Source organism: Chinchilla lanigera, unplaced genomic scaffold (assembly GCF_000276665.1).
Source record: "Chinchilla lanigera isolate Chin_1 unplaced genomic scaffold, ChiLan1.0 scaffold00021, whole genome shotgun sequence".
In the NCBI taxonomy this organism is placed as follows: domain Eukaryota; kingdom Metazoa; phylum Chordata; class Mammalia; order Rodentia; family Chinchillidae; genus Chinchilla; species Chinchilla lanigera.
Window position 1 is genome coordinate 18,498,079 of NW_004955422.1, and position 17,463 is coordinate 18,515,541.

Genomic DNA, 17,463 nt, shown 5'->3' on the forward strand with positions numbered 1-17,463 from the left:
AAAAAAAAAAAAATCTACAGCCAGGCATATCATAGTCAAGATTCCAGAAATTCAACAGAATCTAAAGGAAAGCCCATCAGAATCACAGCTGACTTCTGAGCACAAACCCTCAAGCCAAGGACAGTCTGCAGTAAAGTGTTTCAAGCTCTAAAGGAAAACAACCTTCAACCCAAATTCATCCCAAATTTATGTACCCTGCAAAACTATCTTTCAAAACCAATGTAGAAATATGATACCTCCATGACCAAGAACATCTGAGGAAATTTATGACCACCAAACCAGCACTCCAAAATGTTTTGAAGGACATTGTAGAAAGAGATCACAAGGACTAAACCCCACGAACCGAAACAGAAGGAATCCACTAGGCAAGGCAAACAATTAAATAGAGGGGTGGGGACCACAAACTGCACAGTGTATCAAAATCCCTGAGAATGTGCCCTTCTGCAAGTCCTCAAGTGATGCTGATGCTGCTGGTCTGGGAAATACACTTTGATACCACACATCTGAATCCCCTTTCAAATTCCTCTTCAAATTCTAATTCAGATGTGAACTTTTTAACAAGCCTTCCCTTCCAATTTCCATAGTTTCCTACCTCTTCCTGATAGAATGAATCTTTGTACATGCTCTTACTTTCCTATTTCATAAGCTATTACAGTCAGACACGGTGGCTATAATCCTAGCACTCGAGAGACTGAGGCAGGAGTATCACGAGATCAAGGCCAGCATGACTACACAGCAAGACCCTGTTTCAAATAACGAAACAGAAAAACACTATCATTTATTTATGTACACTTTATCTGTCCAATATCCAGGGCCAGGCCTAGCGCCTAACGTATGATGAATGGAAGAAGGTCCCCATGTACAGCACGCTCCATTTCGGTCCTGTCTTCTGGCTCCCAGGATTCCCCTGCTTGTCACGCCCTCCACTTTACCTGACTGCTCCTTCAAGGCTCAGTGCAAGCACTGCCTCCAAGAAGCCACTCCCTTCACTTCACTTCGTGTTAGGTGCTCCTGGCTCCTGTCCTCCTGACCATCTGCCTGTAACGCACGTATCTTAACAGCTGCTATGCAGGGCTGGCTTTCTGTGTCCCAGGAGCCCTAGAGTTAGCAGAGCTGGACTGAACCTTAGCGGCTCTTGGGCCCAGCAATTCCCAATTCTGGGAATTTCTCCTATAATTCAGCAAAATAACCCACATACAAGGTGATTCCATACTGTACTGTTTGTGAAAGAAAATATTATATGGCAAAATATTAGAAAACCTAGGTGGGAAGACTGGTTAAATACAGTACATCTATAGAGCTGGATAGTGTGCAGCTGTCAAAAAAGAGTGAGTCAGATCTTTATGCACTGATAGGGAATAGGCTCAAGACACATTGTTAAATGAAACAGCAACAAGAATGTGAGCCTAGTGCACTGGCACACGCCAGTAATCCCAGCTACCCTGGGGGAAGACAGGAGGACTGGGCGACAGCCTGGGCAACTTAGCAAGACTCTGTCTCAAGGGCTGGGGGTTTAGCTCAGTGGCACAGCGCTTGCCTGGCAAGCCTGAGGTTGTGAGTTTGATTCCCAGTACGGGGAGGAAAAAAAAACTCTGTCTCAAAATAAAATTTAAACAGGCTGGGGATGCAGCTAAGTGTTGAGAGTAGTGGTTCAGCAGACATGAGGTCCTGAGCTCAACACATAGCACCTCAAAAAAAGTATTTTTTTAGAGAAACAATGTGAAAATATGTTTAAAGTGAGGCATTTTCATATTTTAAAAAAAGGCTACATACAAGCACAGCTGGGTAACAGGCAGAATTCTTGTTTCTTGAGACAGGGTTTTACTGTGTAGGTCAGGCTGGCCTCAACTAGCTATGCAGCTGGAGCTGGCCTCAAATTTATGATCCTCCTGCCTCAGCTTCCCAAGGGTAGGACTTTTTAATCTTTTGTACCTTTTGACTTTTAAAAATTGTTTTGTTCTTTGACACAAGGTCTTGCTATGTAGTTCAGGTTGGCCTTGAATTCACTATGTAGCCCAAGCTTGCCTTAAACTTGTGGAGATCCTCCTGCTTCAGCTTCCCCAAGTGCTGGGATTACAGGCCTATGTGTCCACACCAAGTTGTACCTTTTGATTTCTGAACCAAGTTAATGTACTGCCTATTCAAACAAAGTTAAACATGAAAAAAAATGTAGATATTTAGAGAACCATAGAAAGATTTCCTCCACCCTGCTTAACTCAACATAAAAATGATTATGAGGGAGTTCAGCAAAGTTTAGATTTTCTTCCAAGACGACTTGCTGTGTTTCTGTGAAATGTCCAATGTCAAGTTTCTTTCTTCCTTTCTCTTTTTCTTTTTTTTCTTTTCACCTCTGCTATATTAGCACCCTTATCAGACACTTGATCCATCTAAAGAGTCAATCAGAAAAAAAGAAAAAAAAAAAAGTGGCATACACCTGTAATCCTAGCACCCTAGGAAGCTGAGGAAGAAGCATCAAAAGTTAGAGCCCAGCCCCTGAGACTTAGCAATTTAGCTAGACCTTATCTCAAAATTGAAAATTTAAAAGGCCTGGGGCTGTAACTGTAAGTGCAAAAGGCCTGGGTTCAATCCCCAGCGCTGACCCAAAAAAAAGCAACAATCACACTTTTCCTTGAGCTCCACTCCTGATCCTACCAGCTCTACAGCTGGGGCTGCTGTCCTTCTCTGAGTCAATATTTTCTTTGTGACCAGAGGTAGTATTCCTTTAGGCAAGATTGTGTGAGACAGAACAGACTGTGGAAACAAAGATCAGGGAAAAGGGAACCTCCCCTAGAATTCAACCAGCCAGGGGTACTAGCCTCCCTTTCCTGCCCAGCAGCCCTTCTGTTTGGACTTCCTGAGGCTCACAGCCATGCCCTTCCCCAAGAGACCGGGATGTAAAGTAATTACTCACCTCAGTCCCTCCCCGCCAGTCCTCTAATACTGACAGCTGGCAGTATCTGAATGGCCATAAGGAAAATAAGCCCAACCACACAACCCTTCTATCATTCCCACCTCTAGGGGCAGGGGCAACAATGATTTCAGGAGTAAAAGTGAAACAAATGCTGGCTAGCTGATTGCAATTCAACATTCAAGTATCTGAAATACAGAGAGTTTTTGAGGAGAATAAAGCTCCTTGAGGACTGAATGGCAGAAAAGGCCACTGAAGCATTTATATTTAAACTTTTATACTAATATGGAACATAAGGCACATTAAAAAGGGCAGACCATAGTTAACAAAGTTCCTATTTATCTTAAAACTAAATCACAGAAATTAATGAACTATCTTAAGCCATTCATTCAGCATTACCATCTATCTAGTTATTGAGAAATTTTCACTTGTAGTTATGAAAATACCTACACGAGGGGACTGTTTAGCTCAGCGGCAGAGCGCCTGCCTGGCAAGCGCAAGGTCGTGAGTTCGGTTCCCGGCACCGGAGAAAAACCAAAAAAAAAAAAAAAAAGAAAATACCTACAGGATAACTCCAAAGACTAGCCACTTAAGCCAGCTATGGTGTGCACTCCTACCATCCAGCACTCTGGGAAGCTGAGGTAGGAGCACGGCAAGTTTAAGCCCAGCCTGGGCAACCTGGTGACTTAGCAAGACCCTGTCTCAAAAAGAGAAAATTTTAAAAAGGGCTAACAAAGGTCCTGCATTCAACTCTCAGTACCATCCCACAAAAATAGGTCATCTGATCCTATCCCACTCTGTGGCATTAAGTAGGACATATTAGAAGAGAACTACCTTGAAAGAAGGGCAAGTAACATTTACGGAGTATTTATCATTGCTAAGCGCTCTTACAGGCACTGTCCCTACTTTACATCTGAGAAAGTCAGGACTCAGAGAGGTCAAGCATTCTGCCCCTATCAAGCAGTCAGCCTGTCAGGACTGACTCTTAAGCAGACCCACCCACTATACCACTGACCAATACAACTATACTGGTCAATTCTGCAGCACAATTTCCAAGAAAGACCATGAATCCTCGTGTGCACATACGCAGGAAAAATGTCTTGACTCAGGATAAGAGGCCTAGTAGGAGGCGGCCAGGATTAAAACAAAGCAATTCTATTTTCAAAATATCAATTTGTGTAAAAACTCAAAATTATGCTGAGTGTGATGATACACACCTGTAATCTCAGTACTCAGGTGCTGAGGCAGGACTGTCTCAAGTTCAAGGACACAAAAAGACAAAAAAAAAAAAAAAAAAAAAAAAGTTCTGGAGGCTGGAAAGTCTAAGGTCAAGATTTCAACATGTGAATTTAGGGGAGAGACAAACATTCAGTCTGCCAGGTGCTCTTTGGAACCCTGCCCTTTTGACCTTCCTTGTGTCCTGTCAGCAGCACGCTGGGCTCTGTGCATGGGGGACACCCCCATTAGCTTCTGTGTGCTGTTCCTAGGAAGGGCCATGCCTTTGAAATCTTTGTCCAAGTGCTCCATGGTATCTTTGCGTGACTCTTAGTAGTTTCACAGTGGTCTGCAAACCCCTTGTGTGGCCTGGAGTATTCATTCATTCATTTGCCAGACACTAATTTTACTTTTGGGGGCTATGCAGAGTATGGGGGTGGGGTGGCGCAACACCAAGGGTCCTGTGCCTAGGGTCCTCACAGGATCTGAGAAGGTGGGTCAGCTAGTGGCTGTAACATGAAGGACACAGAGGACACAGAGGTGACCTCAGCGAGAGCCCCCTCAGCATAAGGAGAGTGAATGTAGCTAGGCCCATGACAGTCAGCTGAAGGGACATGGCTGCCCCGGGGGAGGTACTGGAACCAGCTGGGAGGCGGAGTGTCCAGGAAGGCGTTCCTGAGCTGAGTCCTGAAGGGTGTGGCGAAATCAGGGCGCGTAACCTTCCACGAGCCTTCCCTATGGTCGAGTGCGTATGCAGGAGAAATGCTGTCCCTCCTCGCTCGCCAGGCCATGTGGCGAGGGAGCTGTGGGTTGGCAGTGGTGGCTTTTTGCACCAGGGGGCGGTGTGTGTGCTGAGATTCTCACTGCCACCCCTGAGGCCGGGCTGGCGCAGCCACGTCCCTCCACCCTGGCAGGGCCCTGTCCTCTTCCTGCCATGCCCCTCCTGGCCCTCAGAGCCCCTCACTCGCCTCCTTTTTTCTAAGGCCCTCTTTGCCTCTCAGCCACTCGGGGCTCCCTTCCCCTTAGCTGCAGCCTTTTAGTGGAGTGTCACTGGGTACTGTGGGACCACACAGTGGCCGGTGATCCTGGCAGCTCAGCTCGGGGCAGCGTGGCTCCAGACCACCTCAGAGCATAAGCTGCTGCCATGCTGTTGCGGCCCAGAGACCCTGTGGCTGGAGCCTCAGCTGGCGCCCTCATGCTGTGTCCCTTTCTGCCTTTGGTATTCTCTCCGTCTTCTGTATCTGTCACCTGCATTGTTCCTCATGTCCTTCCCTCCATTCTCACTACCCAGAAACCTCAGCCTCAGTCTGTCCTCTCTTGGATGCTTTGATATCAGCTGCTGCAGCCTGAAAGCCAGGCGCGTCCTCCTTTCATCTATCCCTGCTGGCTGCCAGCCCCAGGGCCCCAGCGGACATGGTTAGGACAGCGAGGAGCAGCCTGGAGTGAGCGGCCCATCTATCAGAAGCCGCTGCCGCCACAGCCGGAGTCCTCTGCCAAGACTCTTTCTGGTTCACCCACATTGGCTGGCAGTAGCCCAGCTGGCTGGACAGGAAGGGTGCAGTGTAGGTGTCGGGCTGAGGGGCGGGAGGTGGACAGGACCTTGGTGATTAATGGGATATTCCTGGGGCCTAATGCTGAGCTGCACTGCCTTCTCGTCACCCTGCCGCTGCTCTCCAGCACATCTTTGAGATGGTTTGCTGAGCTTCTGGGACTGCTGGCTTCTCAGCACTCACACACTGCCATCGCCCTAGGCAGGACATTGCCTTTCCCTTCCTTGTGGCCTCCTGCCCACAGTTGCCCTCTAAGGGGAGAACAGGGATATTTAGAACTGAATCAAGGTGGATCCTAGAAGGAAGGTTCCAAGCCTGCTTCTTGGCTGCAAGAGCTGTTGGGGGCTGCCCTGCCCTGATCCCCAGCTACTCCAGCCCCTAGGCTGCTCTGACCAAGAGCACGCCACACTGGCTATATTGTCTTGGCCCAAAGTGCCCGGAAGATGGAATTTGGGCTGTAAGAGGCAGCCTGGGAGATGTAGTTCAGATGTGAAGTCACAGAGTTTCTGGGGACATTTGATGAGATGTTGGGCAAATTGAACTGTCCTGACTGATCTGGGACACATGACTCCCCTGGCACTGACCAGTTAAGCGGTCCGGCGGGCAGCAAGAAATGCTGGTGATGGCCTGCTGGAGTTCAGTTTTTTTTTTTTTTTCAGGATTCATTCTTTTGGTTTGAATTTTTGGTGTCTACTGTGCTTCTGAAGAAAGCCACAATTTAGTCCCATATTTGGGTGACAACCCTAATCCCTAACAGGTCTGAGCTCCCACTCTAGAGGGAGGATACAAGTTGGACTCAAAGCTGGTTCTGCGTGTTATTTTGTCCCACCATGCATGGTTCTATTTCTGTAGAAGTTGCGGGTGGAGTCCTGAGGGTTATGTGAATCTGGACACATGAAGCAGCCCTTACATAGGCCCAGGGCCCAGGAAGGAGTGGCTATCCCTGTAGCTTCACTGTTCACCATTGTGTTCCATTTTCTGGCATCAGGATGTGGGCAGAACGCCATGGCTGTGTGCTGTGGAAGCCACTTAGGCAGCTCATTGGGACTGGGGCAGATGATGTCAAGGCCTTGCCCTGTGTCATCTGGTGCACTATCATAGGCACCTTCCCAACTCCATGACTTTCATACCCTTTGGGTAGGGGAAGGCTGAGCTCATGGACCCAGTGTTGGGGAGAAAACCGAAACCAGAAGAGATGGAAACTCTGTGAGCCATCCTTAGAGGCAGCAGAGGAGAAGCAGGTGCACCAGATGCCCCTGAAATCACAGTGGTTCATCCTTGCTCACAAGTAGTTGTTTACACTTCCTCGGTGACAGTCACAGCCGTCTGATTTCCATCTCTAACGCACAACCAGAGGCCAAGAGAGGGATCTGTCAGCTGGCATTTTCAGAAAATAGCAAACAGCCTCTGGGCTGTCAGCTCTCTGAAGAAGAAAAGCCGGGTGAGGGGTCTTTGGGAAGTGGCGCTTACTTTTTTTACTCCCCATCTCTGCAGTGAGAAAGGAGAATGTTGCTGTGGTGTCAACAGCAGCCCGTGACAGTGTGTTGTCCCCAGAGGCGTGTGTGCCCTGTGCTCGTAGGTGTGCTGGCAGGATGCAGAAGTGCCTCTCCCCCGGGGCAAAGGCTCCCTTGTCCCTGGCAGCAGCCCCCCATCAAGGGAGGGTGGCTCAGCCCAGTGTGAGGGTCGAGTTTGATCAACCAGGCCCTCTGGGTTTTTTAATTTTTGTTTTTATTGGTACGTGTCTGTGATACACAATGATTACCTTCATCATGGGGAGTCGGTACATGTATATAACACATCCTTTTTTTTTTTTTTGCTAACATCAGATTTATTTATTTTAAAGTCTTTATCAAGTTAATTAACAAACACAGATTTATAGCCAGACTAACGGACCAAAAAATATATAAAATGATTATAGTAAATCAAAGTACACTTTCAGATACATCAGTCATGCTAGATTAGAATAACTTTTCTCTTTTTTTCCTAATGTCTGTCTTTTATTTTGTACTTTTTTATATATTGGGTTTCTCATATAAGAGAAACCATGCAGTATTTCAGCATTAATGTGTCTGATTTACTTCAATTACATCAAATGCACCCATTTTCCTACAGATGACTCAGGTTTATCCTTTGCGGAGAACAGTACTCCTGTGTAAACACTACATTTCTTTATCCATTCATCTGTTAATGGACATGTAGGCAGTTTCCAAGATTTAGCTATTATGAATTGTGCTGCTATAAACATGGGTATGCATGAGTCACTGTAATATGATGTCTTTACCTCTTTGGGATGATACCTAGGAGGGGAACAGCTGGGTCAAATGGAATTTTTAGTTTTAGTGTTTTGAGGAATCTCCATACTAATTTCCATAGTGGTTGTACTAGTTTATGTTCCCACCTACAGTGGAGAAGGGTTCTTTTCCTGCAGCCTCTCTAGCATTTGTTATTCTTTGACTTCTTGAAGATCACCTTTCTCTCTGGATGAAGATGGAATCTCAGTGTTGTTTAATTTGCATTTCTCGCATGGCCAGCGATGCCAAACATTTTTTCTTGTAGTTTTCGGCCACTTGTACTTCCTCATCTGAGAAGTCTCTATTCCTTTCAGATGCCCACTTTTGGATTGGGTCTTTAAAGTTAGGGGCTTAATTTTTTTGATTTCTTTATATATTCTAGGTATTAGTCCTCTGTCTGAAGAGTAACTGGCAAAAATTTTCCTCAGAGTTTTTAAGGCAGATTCTTAGGTACACTTGGCAACTTCAAGGACTTCTCGATAACCGTCCCCCAGGCTGACACCCCTAAGGTGGGGTACAGCATGAGCCAAGTGGGTGCCTGGCCCCTCGGCCTTTCCCGGCCCTGTTGTGTGTCCTGGGGTGCTGCTGACAGGGTGCACCTGCACCGGTGCTGGCCTGAGGGGGCCGTGCTGGGAAAGCCCCATGATGAGGAAGGAGCCTGTCACGCCAGGATACCGGGACAGGCTGGAGCAGGAGGCGAGCGTCAGGGGTTCCCAGGATATTTAGGTGCCCAAGGCCTTCTCCTCTGCTGCACCTCAGGCAGTCAGCTTCTCCCCGGGGCCTCTGCCCCATGGGGCCCCGCCTCTGTTGCCCCAGAGCTGTGCAGAGGCCTCTCCTGGGCTCGGCTGCAGGGAGGCAGGGGGTTGGGGAGCCTTGGGACTCTGCCCACTCAGCTCCTCCCCCTGGGCCAGGCCAGACCCTCCTCAAACGTGAACCCAAGACCAGCCCGTGACACTAGCTTGTGAGGGTCCTACTTGCAGAGCCGCGGGCACAGGCACAGCACGGTTTCCCTCGTGGACACTGATTCTGGGAAGGCCTGGACTGTAGGCCTGGGAGGGCAGTGGGATTCAACCAGGGAAGAACTGAGTTAACCATTTTCTAGAAAGGGTGAAGGTGTTCTGGGAAGAAGGCACTGCACAGGTTGCGGGGAGGGTGGTGGCAAGGGTTGCATGACTATGGCAGTGAGCTGGGCTTCGGGAGGTGTGATCCTTGCCCTCCATTCATAGGACAGCCCCCCTGAGCAGCCCTCCCAGGCCCCACTCTGCCTGCTGGTTGGCATTTCCATGCCTTTAACCTCAAATGGCACCATATCCTAAACCCATCGCACAAGTCTGCAGCCTCGGGCCAGTTCCCTCAGAGTGTTGCTCATTCCTGAGGGGCCAGGGGAGCAGCAACCTGTGGCCTGGGGCTCACCCGCCCTGCAAGACCACCTCTCTGCCTTCTCTGCCCTCCTACAGCCAGCAGCCAGGCCCAGCCGGCCTCCAGGGCTCAGGAGGTGGTGCCCCTTCCCCTGATTTCAGCCTTGGCTGTTGGCTGCGGCCCAGGCCTCCAGCAGTCTGGTGCTAAAGAACTTTGTATCCTGGGGCCAGTGACCTGGGGCAGAGCAGCAGCTGGCTGTAGCTTCTCCACAGCGTTCTCTGTGAGCTGAAGGCCGGGGTGCTTGGCAGGTGCAGGGTGAGTGCTCTGGAATAGGAGCAGCCCCACACACCCGACTTGAACACCAGAGGCATTTTCTGACTGCAGCAGAAGTGCTTCCTGTGCTGGGGCTGTGGGTTTGCTCTGTGTGTGCAGGCGTGGCTCATGCAGGGACCCTGCTCAGCAAACTGCAGAATGTTTGGTACTGTGCTGCCATCACAGGGAGGAAAATCTGACGGAGGGGTTAGGGGTGGGAGGCACGTGTGTGTGTGTGTGTGTGTGTGTGTGCGTGCGCGCGCGCGCGCAGATGAGAAGTGTGCTGGTGTGGGCTGTGGAGGGCTGCAAGCTGAGGGATGGCTTCTTCATCCGTGTTCTTCTAGGGGGAGGAAAGGATGGGGAGACAAAGAGGGATGGCGGCTGGCATTTGTCACCTGGGGCCTGGTGTTTCAGGTCCACTGTTTCACTTGATCTCTGGGATAACCTGCGCAGGTTGGAGCGGTAGTGCCTGAGGTTACCCATGAGAAAAGTGGGCCGGGGAAACCATAGAACTGTGGAAGGCAGAGCTGGGCTCAGCCCAGGCCAGCGTCAGCAGGCTCGCGCTGGAGCCCCACCTGCCCGGGAGGTGGGGGTGCTGTCTGCCCCGCTGTGCCGTGCTCTGACTTCAGCCAAAGGGCCTGACAATTTTGTGTCTGTAAATGCCTGCCCCACTTGGAACTCCTACACCCAGGGCTGGCCGCTAAGGTCTTAAGTTCAGCCGCGCTTTTGCTGCCGTCTGCGGGGACAGGAGGGCTCAGAGGGGCATTCGTCCAACCCCACTGGCCACAACCTTGGGTTCTCCATGAGTAGGGAATGCGAGGGAGGGAATCCCTGGCCTCCCAACAGCATTTGTGAGGATCACAGGCGAGCGTGTGTGTGAAAGGGCTTGCTGAGGCGGTGGACAGATAGTTGAGCACTGTCAGCTCAGGGGACGCTTGGAGGCCATGCTGTAGGGCAGGGGTCGACCCTCTAGGGGCCCTGGGGGTGACTGGCCTCTGGCATAACATCCAAGGGAATCTCTTTATCTGGAAAAGGCAGTGGGGAGTATGTATGACAGGGGGGCAGAGCAGATTGCAAAAAGGACCTGTTTACCCAAAGATAGTGGGTAAGCAAGCGGTCACATGAGCACAGGAGCAAAACCACCCAGCTGGGAGCGAGAGACAGGACTCCCTGGAAATAGCTCGAGCCTTCCCGGAAATGTGAGGACTGTGGTGTCAGTGGGCCTTTCCCAGCTGAGAGGCTGCTCACCTTCTGACAGGACAGGCTCAGCTGGGCCCATAGGTGGGGCCGGCAAGGTATGTGTGTGGTTTCCCTGCCCTGTCTTCTCACCAGGACACTCCCCTGACCTTTTTCTGCATAGGTATTCCTGCCCCCCCCCCATATTTCATTTTGTCTTCTAACTATATTTAATGAATCCCCAGTGGAGAAAATATGGGAAATTTTCCGTATGGAAATATAGGAGAAGGAGAAGGAGAAGACAGCACTGCTTCCATCTGGGCCTCTGGCAGTGAAGGGCGTGGCACCCTAACACAATCCTGCCCATTGTTACCTAGCTTTGAAGAAAGCTTCATGTGGGCTGCACATGGTGGCGCGCTCCTGTAATCCCAGCACATGGGAGGCTGAGGCAGGAGGATCACCTTGAGTTCGAGGCTAGTCTGGGCTACAAAGTGAGCTCAAGGCCATCCTATACTGCAGAATGAGACCCTGTCTCAAAAAGACAAAAAAGAAAAGAAAAGAAATCTTAATGAGATCCTGCCATTTATCTTTTTGTTTTCTCACTTTCGTGCTCTGTCATAAGCATTTCCCATGTCATCAAAACCCATGCAGACACATTACTATTGATACTGTAATGTCCGTGTGGTGCCCTAGTGCTGGAGATTTATGTTTCTCATTATTTGCTATTGTAAATAATGCTGTTTTGAACATCTTTATGCACACATCTTGGTTCCCATTTTAGAATATTTGAATTCCTACAATGGTAACAGTTGGGCCAAGGAGTATAAATACTTTAAAGGTTCTTGATAGATTTGCAAATGGCTCCCAGTGAAGCTGCACTGATAACCAGACCAGGCCTGTGGCTTTGTCTCCTGAGGATCTTACCAACCTGCATATTATGGTTTAGGATACTTGCTAATTTCATGGGCAAGAGCATGCCTCCTTGTTGTATTTTGAGTGCTTGATGTTGGGGGAGGGGAAGCTTCATGTATTTACTGTTTTGTTGCTGAGCTTGTCCTAGAGGAGCCCTGTGCCTCTTCTTGACTTTACCCTACGTGATGGTTTGGGCTTATTTGACCTAGCCCCAGCCTGGCCCTGAGCAGAATGGACATTTGGTGCCCAGGGGAGGGTGAGATTTGCGCCCCACACCTACTTTCCGGTGTGTATCTTAGACTGCCAGCACCACCTGCTCCCAGCGAGGAAACAGTTCCTCCTGGCAAGCAGCTTCCGATCACCCACCCAGAACAGAGCTCAGAGAATTGGAGGCTGCCGGTAGATCTGGGAGTGGGAAATAATGGGTTGGATGTCTGTATTCTCTCTGTGCTGTGCAGGGTGTGAGGACCCCTTGTCTCCACCCTGGGAACCTGGCTGATACTTGGCACCTCTGCAGGGGTGTGGGCACCCTCTGAGGTCCATTCCTCTGACAGATTAGCAATAGGTATGGTTTCACTTGTTATTTCCAGGTGATTTCAGATAATGTAAAATTGTAAAGGTAGGGGCTGGGGATTTAGCTCAGCGGCACAGCGCCTGCCTGGCAAGCGCGAGGTCGTGAGTTCAATTCCCGGTACCGGAAAACAAACAAACAAACAAAAATTGTAAAAGTAGAGAGTTCTCTTCTGTCCCTTCCTCAGATTCCCCACATCTTAGTACTTCGTTGCTCTCATATTTTTCCCTGACGCATTGGAGTATAAAGTACAGGCAGGATGCTCTTAAGCCCCTGAATACTTCAGTGTTTTTTCCTGAGAATGAGGATGTTCTCTCCCATAACTGCAGTCCACTGAGCAAGATGAATGCCAACACAGTACTGTTCAACCTGCCAATCTTAAACTTTGTCATTCCCCTTTCAGGGGCCTTGATAGAGGAAGAATCCAGGGTCCAGTCCAGCTCACACCTGTGTTTAGTTGCTCTCTTTGGCCTCCTTTCATCTGAGCCTATCCTGTAGTCTTTTTTTTTGTTTTGTTTTTTGTCTTTTTGAGACAGGGCCTTCCTATGCAGTTCAGGCTGGCCTTGAGCTCACTTTGTAGCCCAGGCTGGTCTCGAACTCGCAATGATCCTCCTGTGTCAGCCTCTTGATTGCTGGGATTACAGGCATGTGCCACCACGCCTGGCTATCCTGTAGTCTTTTGTCTCTCAGGAGCTTTGAGGTATTTGAAGAGTGTAAGCCAGTTCTTCAAAGAGGTTGCGCTTAATTTGGGTTTGCCCCTTGGCTTCTGGTTAGATCCAGACTGGACACTTAAGGCAGGAGTTTGGGGAGCCCTTGTCTGTGGTGAATCTCACCAAGAGGCACGGGAAGTGGTTTGGTGCTTTGCTTGGTGTCTCCACCTTGTAACTACAGTGGTCCTCACCTTATCATAGTTTTGCTTTTCTTCACTGTGTGGTCTGTCATGGTCCAAAAATATTAAATGGAGCATTCCAGAAACAAACAACCCAAAGTTTTAGATTGTGTGCTGAGTGATGTGATGAAATCTTACACTGTCCTCCTTCCTACCAGAGAGACCTGAGTCACCCCTTTGCCCAGCACATCCATACTGTATTCACTGCCCACCTGCTAGTAGCTATCTCAGGTCTCAGATTGCCGATGTGGCACCACAGTGCTTATTTTTTAATTTTTTTTATTTTTTTTCTTGAGACAGGGTCTCATTATGCAGTTCAGGCTGGCCTTGAGCTCACTTTGTAGCCCAGGCTGGTCTTGAACTCACAATGATCCTCCTGCCTCAGCCTCCCGAGTGCTGGGATTACAAGCATGTGCTACCAGGCCCGGCAAGTGCTTATCTTCAAGTAACCCCTAGTTTACTTTAATGGCACCAAAATACAAGAGGAGTGATGCTAGCAGGTCAAATATGCCAGAGTGAAGCCATCCTGTACTTCAAGTGAAAAAGTTGCAGGTTTTCCACATAAGAAGGAAAGAAAAAACTCCTGTGAGGTTGCTCAGATCTACAGTACATAAGGTACTTTTGAGAGAGACCATATTCGTATAGCTTTTATTACATTGTATTGTTATAATTATTCTATTTTGTTACAACTTATTGTTAATCACTTATTGAGCCTAATGCATAAATTAAACGTTATCATAGGTGTGTGCATATAGGAAAAGCATAGTACATGTGGAGTTCCATACTGTCTGCAGTTTTAGCTTAGGATGAGTCTCCTCAGATAAGGGGGTGACTATAATAAGGACCCCCTCTAGGTGTGATTATTGCCCACTATATTAGAAAAATGAGGAGCCCAGCAAGGTGACCCTACCTCTGTCTGTACAGCTGGGTTTCACGGAGATGCCCCTCCTACTCTGGCACGCTGCCAGGACCCTCCTTGGCGCCGTCTTACTCTGCTTCTGAGCTCATGGCTGACCCCTCCCGCTCCTGCCCAACAACTGCCCTATGCTCCCCATTTCCTCCCCACTCTTGGGTGCTCCTTGATGTTGGTAGGTCCCAGGGTGCAGGGCTGCCTTGCTTCTCTCTGGAATGTCCTCTCTAGAATGTCCTCTCTCTGGCTCTACCCCCGCTGCATTGCTAATGGTGCCAGGCTCTGCTGCCTTGACCCTTGCTCTTCCATGAGCTCCGTCCTGCCCCAAGCCGGCCGTTTCTCTCTAGTCCTCCTCCAGAGGGCAGTCGTCTTGGCCCATCCTGCAGGACTCTTCCTCTCAGCGTCAGTGGCCTCTCAGCAAGTCTTGCTTATTGTACCCACTGGACCTCTCCCTCAGCTCAGCCCCGTGGCTCCTACCCTAGTCAGAGGCTCTGTGTCTCCTGCCTCAGCCTCTGCATAGTCCGGACAGACCCCTCCGTCAGTCCCACCTCTGGCCCGTCCAGGGAGAGAGATTCTAACTGCGCACTGTATCCCGTCCCTGATTTCCATCCATGGCCGTCCGACAGAGGCCTGAGAGAAGCCGCAGGCTCCCTGCCTGCCAGCCTTCTTGAATACGCCGAGCTCGTCCCCTCACGGCCTTGGCAGTTGCTGTCCCTGCCCATCTGTGCATGGCCACCTTTCTCCCCAAGAAGGCCCCAGCCCAGTGACCCCCTTCCCCTGAAATTCACAAAGCATGGTCTGTTTCCTGTCTTCCAGGCACTTGTCATGATCCCAAATGAGCTTGTTCATGTCTCATTCTTCTTTTGGTGGCTCTCCCGCTTGGGCAGGCAGGCCCTGTGGTGTCCTAAGGCCTCAAACCGTGCCTGGCTGGGTTGGCCTTTGGGCCAGCCTCCTCCCCTGTTCTTTTCCTAGGATTTATTTCCTCATGTCTTCTTTTCTCTTTCCTGTCTATTCTACCTTTATTTCCCCTTCTTCTTCATATTGCTGGCTATCATGTGATGCCAGAGTTTTTGCAATATTTGTTTTATTTATTGGGTTTATTTTTACGTTCCCTACTTAAGATGGCTGAGTCAAGCATTTTAAAGCTTTTAGTAAGAAATTAATCACATGGCTGGATAAAGGCCCTGTCACGTGCGGGCTCAGGCCCTGCTCTGAGCAGCTCTCTTCTCCAACTTGCCTGGGCCTGGGTGTCCTTCACTTATAAAATGAGAGGTCAGAGCTGGGGATATAGCTCAGCAGTGCAGTGCCTGCGTGGCAAACACTAAGGTCCTGAGTTCAATTCCCAGTACCAAAAGAAAGAGAGGTCAACCTCAAGGCCTCTTAAATTTTGGTATGAAAGTTGTCCTCAGTTGATTAAAAGAAAAAAACAAACAAACAAACAAGTTTTTGTGTGGTACAATACACATGACCTGGAGTTTACCATCTTAACCCCGTCCACGTGTGCGGTGCAGTGGCATAAAGTAGATTCACATTGTTTGTGATTGTGCCCACTGTCCACCCACAGAACTCTTATCACCTTGCAAATCTGAAACTCTATCCCCATTCAACACTCTCGCCGCGCTCCTGGCCCCTCCCAGTGGCAGCACCCACATTCTACTCCCATCCTGCAGGTGGAATCCATGGCACTTTCTGTGACTGGCTTATTTCATTTGCCTGGGGTGATTTGTTGATAATTTGTTTTGTGGCCCTCAGTAGACAGGTCTGTTGTTGGTGCTTTTGTAGAAATCTGCCTTTTAACTGTGCTGCCTTGACCCTTGCTCTCCCACCCTCTTTGGCTGGTGAGCAGGACCCTGGCAGAGAGACTGAGCTGGATGTTGGTCGGGGAGGCTCCGTCACTGGGCCTGGCCTGGGCCACGCGCCTGCACACGGAGAATCAAAGGGGCCAGGCAGACACACACAAGATGTGTCCACCTCGGCCCTCCTCACAGCCCCTAACATTGCTTCATGAGCTTGAAATTGGAGTGTATTCAAACATCACAGTGCACATGAGATCCTCGGGGCGAGCTGGGGGTCTCGCTAGCTTTGGGTTTGCTCCCTCTCTACAGCTCAGCACAGCTGGAGGAGAGGGTGGTGCTGGCCTCCGTGTGCGGCTTGGGATGCTCCCTTTTTGAGGGGCCTCAGTGGCCCAGGCTGTTCTAACCTGGACTTGCCTGCCCTCCCCAGATGCTGAAGTTCCAGACAGTTAAAGGGGGCCTGAGGCTCTTGGGGATTCGCCGAACCTCCACTGCCTCCGCTGCCTCCCCAAATGTCCGGCGCCTAGAGTACAAGCCCATCAAGAAAGTCATGGTGGCCAACAGAGGTGAGCCCTCCAGGCTGGCAAGTGGAAAACGGGCCAGCTCAGCCTCGGCTTCTTCCTCTTCTGCCCGCCCCTGCCCCCTCTGCTTCTCTAGGGACCCAGGAGTCTTAACTTCTCGCCGCTGTCCGCAGGTGAGATTGCCATCCGAGTGTTCCGGGCCTGCACGGAGCTAGGCATCCGCACTGTGGCTGTCTACTCAGAGCAGGACACGGGGCAGATGCACCGGCAGAAAGCGGATGAAGCCTATCTCATTGGCCGTGGCCTCACGCCGGTGCAGGCCTACCTGCACATCCCAGACATCATCAAGGTGGCCAAGGTGAGCGGGGCCTCCCGCAGCCAGGCCGGGTCCTGCGTTGTGGGAGTGGGGGTGGTGGGGCTGAGCAGGGGAGGTGGCAGCGGAGGAGGAGGCCACAGAGACTGAGGGGCGCCTGCCCTCCTGTCCCACTGCAGGAGAACAACGTGGACGCTGTGCACCCTGGCTACGGGTTCCTGTCTGAACGTGCAGATTTCGCCCAAGCCTGCCAGGATGCTGGCGTCCGCTTCATTGGGCCGAGCCCAGAGGTGGTCCGCAAGATGGGAGACAAGGTGGAGGCCCGGGCCATCGCCATTGCTGCAGGTGACACACAGCTCCTTGTGAGGGGCTGGCAGGGAAGGGCCAGCAGGAGTGTTTCTCCATGGCAGGTGTGACAGGGACTCTAGCTGGTTACAGAACCCCCTAAACCTGTCCCCCAACAGGTGTCCCTGTGGTCCCTGGCACGGACGCCCCCATCACTTCCCTACACGAGGCCCATGAGTTCTCTAACACCTACGGCTTCCCCATTATCTTCAAGGCCGCCTATGGGGGCGGGGGCCGTGGCATGAGGGTCGTGCACAGCTACGAGGTGAGCAGAGGTGCAGATGTCACCAAGGGCCGGGAGCAGGACGGGCAGACCACCTGGTCCAGGATGTGACCCCCGCAGGGCTCTGGGAAGTGGGCAGGGTCCTAGCGGAGGCCCACACCAGGCGAGGCACCAA

At 50.5% G+C, this 17,463-nt stretch overlaps 1 protein-coding gene across 7 annotated transcripts in view; it reads left to right on the top strand.

Annotated features, from left to right (window-relative positions):
- The window catches only part of Pc (pyruvate carboxylase), a 115,492-nt gene that overhangs the window by 76,979 nt on the left and 21,050 nt on the right, over window positions 1-17,463 (top strand). For 5 of the 7 annotated variants that reach the window (XM_005384365.1, XM_005384367.2, XM_005384369.2 and 2 more), the window contains 4 exons: window positions 16,317-16,452; window positions 16,581-16,765; window positions 16,900-17,065; window positions 17,185-17,330. In XM_005384365.1, coding sequence (XP_005384422.1) covers window positions 16,317-16,452; window positions 16,581-16,765; window positions 16,900-17,065; window positions 17,185-17,330 — 633 coding nt within the window. Of the gene's footprint in view, window positions 1-9,537; window positions 9,639-10,801; window positions 10,931-16,316; window positions 16,453-16,580; window positions 16,766-16,899; window positions 17,066-17,184; window positions 17,331-17,463 lie in introns of those variants that run through there. The other 2 variants (XM_005384366.2, XM_005384370.2) reach the window with 2 other exon arrangements.